Raw genomic sequence first — 9,426 nt, 5'->3', positions numbered from 1 at the left:
CTGAAGTAACTGAGTGCCCCACATTCTCTATATAAGGTACTCTTACAACGGGCTGAAAGACAGGAAAGCGATATTATTCCAACCATAACAGCAGGGAACAGAGTAAGCAATAATACGCCCAAGGTCAGGCCTGCAGTTTGTCACACAGCAGGGATCTAAATCCAGATTTGGTGAATCCCAGTATAGGATGGAACCACTGGCAAGGTTCCAGCAAATGAAGCATTAATCTGCCCACAGGGAGCAAAGTGGAATGACAGCTTATTTGCCTCTGACCTAGCAACAGCAGATGGAGAAGAGTGCAAGGTACACCTGCTTTTGGGCACAGCTGGAATTACTCAGGCCTTGCTTCTGGACAGCAACTGCTGCAAACAGGTTCCCCCTTCTTTGTCATCCCTACCCATTCAGTCCCCACAGTGAAATCCATGGGCATGTAGATTTCTTTCCTCAGGCATGAGAGAAAGAAATCTAAAGGAGCTTGCTTGACAGCATATCCCTGTAAAAACAGCTGATTTTGCAAAAACTCCAGTGCATCTGCACACACCATACTCCCCAAAGGCCCAGTCCCAGGATCCAGCTCAGAAGTATAACCATCATGGTATTCAGTTACAGCACACAGAGGTTAGCATCATCACATCTCTTACTACTAGCATGTTTCTTGGTCTTCTCCTTTCCTTCTACCTAGGGGGTAACATAACCCTTATGTACTCTCTCTAGAGGGGGTCAAAAACTCAAGTAACATGAGCAGGAAATTTAGCAAACAGCTTGTACTTTTATTCTACCCTCAAAAGGCTGTTCTGCCAGACCCGCTGTGGCAGTGACAGGCGAGAACAACGAGTCCAGGGCCAGAGAGATCATACAGGTCAGCATCCCACAAGACACGACCTGCTGCTTGCACGTACCCTTACAAAACACTACCACAGGCCAGAGGGCAAATCTTGGGAACAGTTTAGATACAGACTCACCTCTGGGTATGCCAGCGTAAGCCCATCTGGCACAACCACCAATGAGGTGACTGCAAGGCAGGAGAAAGCTGGGTACAAGGTCTGATTCAGAAACTAGGGCACATTTTAGAACATCCTTGAGGCTACAGTAACTTCTGCTACGTGTCCCAATTGCACGAGCTGAATGCAGAGCATGCTTCAGCCACGATCCCAGGACTGCAGGGTGGTAGCATGTAAATAGCCTCCTGCATTCACTGGGGATTGGATGGACCATGCTAAGATTTGCAAGCAGCTGCCAGGCAAGAGAAACAGAGGAGGACTATGACATGACCCTCCACAGGGAGGAACATCTGAAACTTCCAATATTTAACTCAAAACATATCAAAACATCTATGGAAGAGGAAATAGGCTAAAAACTGGAGAAAGTCTCTCTTTGTATCTCATCATCTTGACTGTGAGAGAAGCCTTCTCTCACTGCATATTCATCCCTCTGGAAGCAACCTAGAGTAGAAATAGTAGTTTATTAAAACTTAAATACAGCTTTTGAAAACTTGCCCAGACAAGCAAAATGTTAATTAAAGTTTTGGCTTGGTCTTCTCTGCTTGGGAAATGACTCCTCCCCTGTAATAAGATGAGCTGTAGCAGCTCTGTTATTCCAATCACCATAGGCACAAGTATCACCTGCAACACATCTGAAGCACACTACCCTTCAGCACACCTGCTCCCCCTTTACATCTCTCAAGCAGGGAGGGAAGGATGTGCAAGTGGCCTACAGAAACAATAAAATGTTGGTGTTCTTTCCTCAGAAATAAAGACTGTGAGGAAACATGGGAACAGACTACCACATGGAAGCTGCTAGGAGATGGTCAGCTCATCTCCTCCTCAGGACAGGAGAAGAAGTACTCAGATTTAACAGCAGCAAGGAAGACTAGGTGCAAAGGATAACTTTCTAGCAGGAAGAACAACAAAGAGCTAGAACAGATTCCATGCAAAAGTCCTTATCAGCATTGCAGGCTTTTTAGATCAGCTTGGGCAAACATTTGTCAGGAATGATGTAAGCCAAGTTGATTCTTACTTGGACAGGGAAATTAGGCTAGATGACTGTCAAACTCTCTTCCAACCAATTTTGATCTATGGCCCTGCATCAAGGAACTAACTTGAGTGCTGGCCAGTAATCCACACACATTCAGTCACATGGGTCCCCAGAGATCTCCTGTGTCACCCTAGTAGAGTCACTCTGTGTCTGTCAGTTCCTTGCCTGGAAAGGAGTCTCATCCCTACAAGAACACAGGTTCAGCTGAGAGCACTGTGATGATAAGCGCATTTCTTAGACTTTCTAAAGTCCCTGAGAAAGTCCTTTTCACCCCACATCTCAGGTGGAAGACTGAAAACAGAGGTGGTACTTGCACTTCAGGGTAGTTACATTGAAATTACACCAGAACAAGAATGGTACTCTGTCCTCCAGCATACTAGATTGTCCAAAACCATGGACTAATGCAAGCTTCAGGCCTCCCATTAACAATATGAGGTACAACCCCAGTCCTGTATCACAGATGCGAGGTCCCCTCCCAGCTTCCCCACATGAGCCCCACACCAAAACTCTGTTTTAGTGGCACAAGAATAGAGATTAAAGACCTACCTTGCAGCTGCATCTACACTGAAGCCCTCTATTGACCCAAGTTCTCTCACTGGGTGACTGTACCTTGCCGTGCTCCCCTCACAGCAGGAGGCCTGTGGCAGGACAGTTCTCTGCACAGACACAGCTAAGCTGAGACCACAGCACCATCTTCAGGGCTCTGCCAAAGACCCAAGCTTTTACCAACTCCTCTCAGGAAAGGCCAGTATGATCCTAGTAGATACTTCACACCTGATAACTCTCCAAAACAGACATGAGTACACCTGCACATGCACACACTCACCCCCCCCCTCCCCCCCTTCAGATTTCTGGAGGAAAACAATGCCCCTTTCTGAGAGCAGCACTTCAGGAAACAAATCACCATTTTGATACAGTTCCAAAGACCCAGTAAGTCCCAGAAAATTAAATCTATGTCAGATACTGATTACGTAAAATGCCATCTGAAGCATCAGCCTTCTGTGGCTTCTGAAAGCAGCTATGCCTCTGCAGAGAGCTCACGTGCACAGTATATTGCCAGCATCAGCTGAGCCTCCGGCTCACAGGCAACAAAGACAACACAGACACGGTCCAGTGCTTTAGCAAGGACGACAGGAGTGCTTGTGCTTCCTTAAAACCACCACCTCCAAAAAGCTTTGCAGTGCTTCTGTACCAAAATGAGTCTGGGCCAGTATGCATAAAGCACTGAAGAACACATCGTACGGCACCAGCACATACCCTCAGATGTGAGTCTGACAAATAAATGCAGCCTCTTGGGAGGAAGAACAATTTTTATCCATTTTTGTCTTTATGAGAAGGTCAGTAGCACCATGTGTTTTCCGTGATATGTATCTACTATGCAGCACAAACCCACAGAAATGCAAGCATTTTAATTATTGCTTTAGCTATAAATATAGGAATTTAACACTTTTCCTACTAGATTAAACCAAGAGTCTGTCTCACAGAGAAAGTGTCCCACTCAGAGCTGACAAGTGATTGATTGACGGTTCTGAGAAAAGGTGTGCTGCTTTCTGCAGCTCAGCCACCAGCACTCTCAGAGGGACATCTAACTCTAGCCTGCTGCAGGAAATCAGCTTACGCCTTGCAGAATGCAATATGATGCCACTGAACACTCTCATAAGCCAGTAAACTATCCAGCTTTTAAAGCATCCTGAAGAAGTAAGCTGTGCGTGTTGCTGTTTCATACATAAGCGCTGCCAACACCCAGATGAAATCTGTGGACTGTTTAAAAGTTTAAATTTAGAGAAATAAGTCTGACAAACTGAACTTTAAAAAAAGACCCTGAAGTAGTATTTAAAAAAAACAAAACCCAAACAAAACAAAAAACTGCCTTTGACTACAATTTCTACTCATGGCTCTTGCAGGCAAAACTGCCAGAAACCAGCTGTGCTGGAACATTATTTCTAAACCTAGTTTCAAGTGTGCTTTAACTGAACTTTTTTAGTTCTCTCCTTTACTAGTTTCCTCTACTGTATTTAACCAGGGTAGGTACTGCAGTCCAGGGAAGGCTCATAACTTCAAGAGTGCACGGGACATGGCAAACTACCAGGTGCATAGAGTGGTGGGGAGGACAAATGCAGGGCTGAGTGGTACAGTGGGGTGAAAGGCCAGTCTGTGAACAGAGCGGCAAAAGCCCAGAGAGTGGGGGAAGGATCCGACTGCAGACCTAAACACTCGTATATCAGAGAGCACACAGGTATCTGTGGAAAAGCAAGGCCAGAGTTCAAGAGTTAAAAAGCAAATGAAAGAGCAGGTAGCATGAGTGTGAGAGAGGTACAGGGGAAAGGGACTAGATGCATTAGTGCTCATGTAAAGTTCTCAGAGTCTGCTGCAGCCTTCCAAACAGATGCAGTTTGCTGATACAACTCCTACCTAATGTTTCTGGCTGTGCACTCCCAGTTCAGCCTGGACAGAGAGTCTGATAGCACCTGTCACTGTCTGGACACTCCCACTCTCTACTGAGCACTCACCTCCACTGGCCCAGCAAGTACTTCCATTCAGACTGGTAGACCAGATCCTTCGGTTTGCTTTCATTCCTTCCTTCCCTGGCTAGCTATGGTCAGGGAGGGAACTTGCAACACTGGAAACAACACCACCAACAAGAAGCAGCTTGAATTTAATCCTTCCACTATTTATAATGTCATGATGTTGACTGTCCATTTCAGGGACTTCTCTCAGTTTTGCTTCAGGCAACCCTACTCTGAGTCATCCTTCCCAAAGAAACAGACCTCAGCTATTCCCATGGCTGTCAAGAGACTGGGTCCTACTCCAAACTTAGCCTGTTGTCAGATTTTATACAAGTCATTCCACCTCCCGATTTTTCAGCTTCTCCATCTGCAAAACTGGAGTAGCAATTCTGGCCTTCTTTGTAAAGTCTTGCAGTTAAATGCTTACAGGGAAGTTAGGCACTTCTATTACTATGAGAAGCAATATGTGGATGCCAGATGTTTATTCAGGTCTGTTAGCATGTTTGAAAACGTAATTGCACAGCAATTCTTGTAAGGACACTGATCTGAAGCACTATATTACAAAATTTTCATTGTTTCTGCCAGCATCCACCAAGTGACAGGTGCTGTAGATTCATATGGTGTAACATGTGCACTGTTCTCTCAAACACATGTCACTCAGCAGGACTGGGAAATGAAGGCTGCTTTGCTGTTAGAGATCTACTCCAGAGCATCAGGATCCTGGAATAGAACTGAATTTGAAATATGCAGGTTAGTCATGTCCCATTATACCAGCATATCCATGTGCCAATATAACCCAGAGTTTGGACCTATCATCCAATCTGGTCACATTTTATATAAAATTTATCTCAAGGCCAAAAAAACCAAAGAGACGTTAAATTCTTTCGAAGTCAAATAGGTGATCTGACATGTTAAGAAGTTGTATTTTTAATGAAATATCTGGAGCTGTGAACTCTTCCATGTTGGGTCCTGTGATTAATGAGTTGCGTGCAGTTCCCCAAGGAAGGTAAAACACTTCTACATGCTCTGCTGAACTTCTGCAACTGGATGAAGTCTGTCAGGAAATGAGGGGGACTGTGACTGCACAGAGTGTTCAATGCACTGGGGAACAAAGTGGAGATTCCTTTTGCCACGCAGTTTTCAACAAGCTGTTCAGCAGGACTCACCAGCATACTGCAAGAAGAGTTATTTTTGGTAGAGTTGTCATCTGCTTTGTTTTTGGATGTGCAGAAACCTAGCCCTGTTGGAAAAAAGAATGATCAGAGCTTTAACTCTTGCTATGGGGAACATGACTCTACCTCCATCCTATAAAAGCAGCAATTTTCCAATGGCGATAATCTCACCAGAGCTAGTCACCCCATCAGAAATGCTTACCTGCCTCAGAATTTCTGACTCAAACACTTTCCAGGCTACCCCAGGATCTGAGAAGGTTGAGATACTTGAACAGAGCCCTATTTTGTTAAAGATTGGCTTCAGCTGTGGACTTCCGCTGGTTAAGTTCTTTCAGTACATCAGGGTGCAGGAACCTAACCTACAAAGGACACAGACCTATATCTGAAGCAAAAATCTGAAGGTAAAAGAGACTTACTTGCCACAGAAGTCCTTGTGAATGGCATGAATGCCAAGTCGTAAGTTGGGGTGTGCCTGTAGCCAGTTTTCCACCATATTTGGGTGTCTGGGATCAACTTCCAGAAACACACTCCTGAAAGGACACATTTGGGAGTAGAAAGTGGGGAGATGCAAACATTTAGGTTGCTAAACTGATAAAAATTGAGGTGTCTTTCTGGATGTCTCCTACCAGTGCAGGAAATGAGAAGGTCAGCAAACACACTGCAATCCAATAATCCTAAACCAGATCAGAGCTTTAAGATTTAAGATGCAGATCCCAACTGCCTCTTTCAGGGGAAGAAAGTGTTGATCTCGGGGATTTCTCATAGTAATCCTGTTTGAGCAGTTAAACCCTTGTACTGAGATGTAAGGATCCCTTTTGAACGCCATGCAGAGGTACTGCCAGGTCTGTCTTTCTGAAGCCCCCAAAGATTTAAGGCCAGAATCGAGTTTTACGATGCAAATACATGAACACTGAGCACTGGACTGGCAGCATGAAGTTTCTCTTTGTACAAGCAGGGTGATAATAAGTCCCAGTAGTGAGAGTCAGAAAGTACAAGTTAGTACACGCTTTTTTCCCCCACAGTAAATGTCTCCATAAGTCAGTCATGAAAACACCACCAGCATTCAGACCTACACGGAGGACTGCACAAAGGAGAGTGCAGCAGTGATAAGGGAAGTAATCAGACAACCTCAGTTAGTGCACCAGGACTAGGCCTGGACACTACAGGGCTATTTCCATCTCTGCTGCAGATGGGCTTTATGACACTGGGCCATTTCTGAGTCTCCACTCCCATGAGGAGGCAGAACCACCCTAGCTTACAGGCATGTGGAAATGATGCAGCAGGTTACATGCTGCCTGAGAGAGCACAGCAAGATACAAGTTTAACAGGCAAAGAACAAGAGGCCAAGCTCTATCATATGCTCTCCTGAGAATTCCTAATAAGTCCCAAACAGGATACTCCCTATAATTTCACCAAACTAACTACAAGCTGGGTGTGGACTTCATTCCTGACCTTAAAAAACTTCCACTCCTCAATGGGGGCTCCATCTTATAAACCAAGCAAAAAGGGAAGGGAAAAAAAAAAATCCTAACAAACAACCCCACAGGACCAATCTCTTGCTTGGAAGTTCTGATGAGCATCTTCTGCTCTTGTGGTCAAGCAAAGCATGAGAAATTAATTCTTCTGCAAGCAGCATGCCTCTCAATATTCCTGTTCCTCTTCTCAAAACAGCAGATTTTCAATGCCTCTCTTATGCTGGTAAAATGTAAGGAATTTTTAACAGGATACATGAATACTCTGGCACAACAGACTTTTGGGTATCAGCATATTGATCTTTAAGTACAAAATGGATCCCACAATGGATCCTACATGACTGAGAATAGGAACACTCAGTCTTGAGTATTAACCATGGAGAAATTTAACATTTAAGAAACTATACCCGGCTGATCTTCTTTCTCCTGGGATATCCAGCGTTGTATCCTGGCACAATAAACAAATTTCCCCTAATTAAAGGGTGGGAGGGAACTAGAGATCTACATTCATTCTCACATAGCTCTATATTGCTTCTCCTTCAATCAGTTATTCTGCTTAGAAAGCTTCCTTTTTTTTTTTTCACTCTCTCTTTCGTGTTCTTTTTATGCTGCTTTGACCTTTGAAGATTTTCACTTCACTAATGACTATGAAACACTACCACTGGTCAAGGAAGGAACATATCTCTTTATTCACCAATTTCAAGCTAATTTTGCTTATACACATGACACACTTTAAACTGCTATTATTAGATGGAATGCAGGGGACAGAGATATTTTTGCAACTGTTTTCCCTCTGTACCTTCCTGTATGAAAAGACAATAGAAGTTATAAAAGTGAGTGGACAAAAGACATAAAATTCAGAGAACAGTGCTTACCCAGAATCCTTCAGAAGAGAAGGAGCCAGTGCTAGAATTGTTTTGATGACTCTCATTCCATCATCTCCCCCATCCAGCGCATCAAGGTCCTCATAGCTGGAGTGTGGGAATAAAAAGACATTAACAGCAATTCACATGGCATGAGCCATGCCCTTGAGGATGCATTGCCCCACAATCCATGGAGAAGAGTGCACCTAGCACACCTGAACTCCAGTACTCCTATAGCAGGAGACAGCACTCATAGCTTTTATGTAAAAGACAGAGATTAAGGAGGCAGGTACCACTAGGCGGAGAAACTCCACATTGAGCACAATCAGAAAACATCCCTTGAACTCTTCCTGAAAATTACATGCCAACTGCAGCCAGGATCTCACAGTTCCAAAACATGGATCTCCTCTCTCTGTGCTAGCTGGACTGGGAGAGAGTGGGTTGTACAGCAAGGGATCATTTGCTTTATTTCAACCATGCCAACAACCAGTTTGAACTGCCTTCTGACTGAGCAAAGCGAATTATGATGTAAGAAAGCTCAGCTTTCAGAATCTGGTCTGGTGCACATCTTGTACAGAGGGGGGTGGAGGACTTTGTCCTGATATACATGACAAAATTCTGAGGAAGAACCAGCACACACAAAGTAGTTCCACATCCCAAAAGAGCTTATTTGTGTTTGTGTGGGTTTGTTTGCTTAAGACAAGTATTGGGATAAGAATGGGTCACAGCATTTCCACACAAGTTTTTTTTCCATCACAAAAAACTGCTCAGATTACGTGTACTTTCTTTCATAGAGTCACACCAATTATTAACAAAAAAATATCTAATAGGAAAAACATTCTGAAACAGTTTTGGATTGGAAACTCTTTTATTTCAAAATGTATGCTTTCTTCATTTTTATAAATATTTAAAATACTTTAATATTGTTTCAGACCTGTAAGCAGTATCAAAGTAACACTGTGTTATTCTAAACCATATAAACACACCTACACTATGTACACGTATATTACACCTGCATGTATTGTGTGTAGTATAAAGAAGCAGGCAGAAAACCTTGCTTTAAGGAACAGGAGAAGAAAAATCCATTTATCTATTACCGGACAACTTCTGTGTCCAAGGAAGCCATGTCTTCACGGAAGACATATGGGGGATTACTGACTATAAAGTCTATGGGGCCCCAGAGTAGCAGCTGCTTGGCTGAACCTAGAAAAGAAAAAGAATCACAACCAGCTCTCAACCATAGCAATCTTCCCTATAAACCTCAGTGTCAAAATCTTCTGTCTCTCCAGACACAAACATGTGTGTTTGGCCCTGCTTTTCTCTAACAAAATTTTACCCTATTTTTTGCGGGGGGGGGGGGGGGGGGGGGGGGGGGGGG

The 9,426-nt window shown here is 43.8% G+C and overlaps 1 protein-coding gene across 6 annotated transcripts in view; it reads right to left on the bottom strand.

The window, feature by feature from the left end:
- Positions 1-5,006: 5,006 nt before the first annotated feature.
- The window catches only part of HEMK1 (HemK methyltransferase 1, mitochondrial release factors N(5)-glutamine), a 33,533-nt gene continuing 29,113 nt past the window's right edge, over positions 5,007-9,426 (bottom strand). For 5 of the 6 annotated variants that reach the window (XM_075096409.1, XM_075096412.1, XM_075096408.1 and 2 more), the window contains 4 exons: positions 9,146-9,251; positions 8,061-8,156; positions 6,130-6,243; positions 5,007-5,781 (listed from right to left, as the gene is read on the bottom strand). In XM_075096409.1, the coding sequence (XP_074952510.1) occupies positions 5,745-5,781; positions 6,130-6,243; positions 8,061-8,156; positions 9,146-9,251 (353 nt within the window). In that variant the 3' untranslated portion in view covers positions 5,007-5,744. The remainder of the gene's footprint in view (positions 5,782-6,129; positions 6,244-8,060; positions 8,157-9,145; positions 9,252-9,426) is intronic. The other variant, XM_075096410.1, reaches the window with a different exon arrangement.

Source organism: Phalacrocorax aristotelis, chromosome 6 (assembly GCF_949628215.1).
Source record: "Phalacrocorax aristotelis chromosome 6, bGulAri2.1, whole genome shotgun sequence".
In the NCBI taxonomy this organism is placed as follows: domain Eukaryota; kingdom Metazoa; phylum Chordata; class Aves; order Suliformes; family Phalacrocoracidae; genus Phalacrocorax; species Phalacrocorax aristotelis.
Note: the sequence above shows the minus strand (reverse complement) of the source record. Positions and strands in the feature narration are given on the sequence as shown.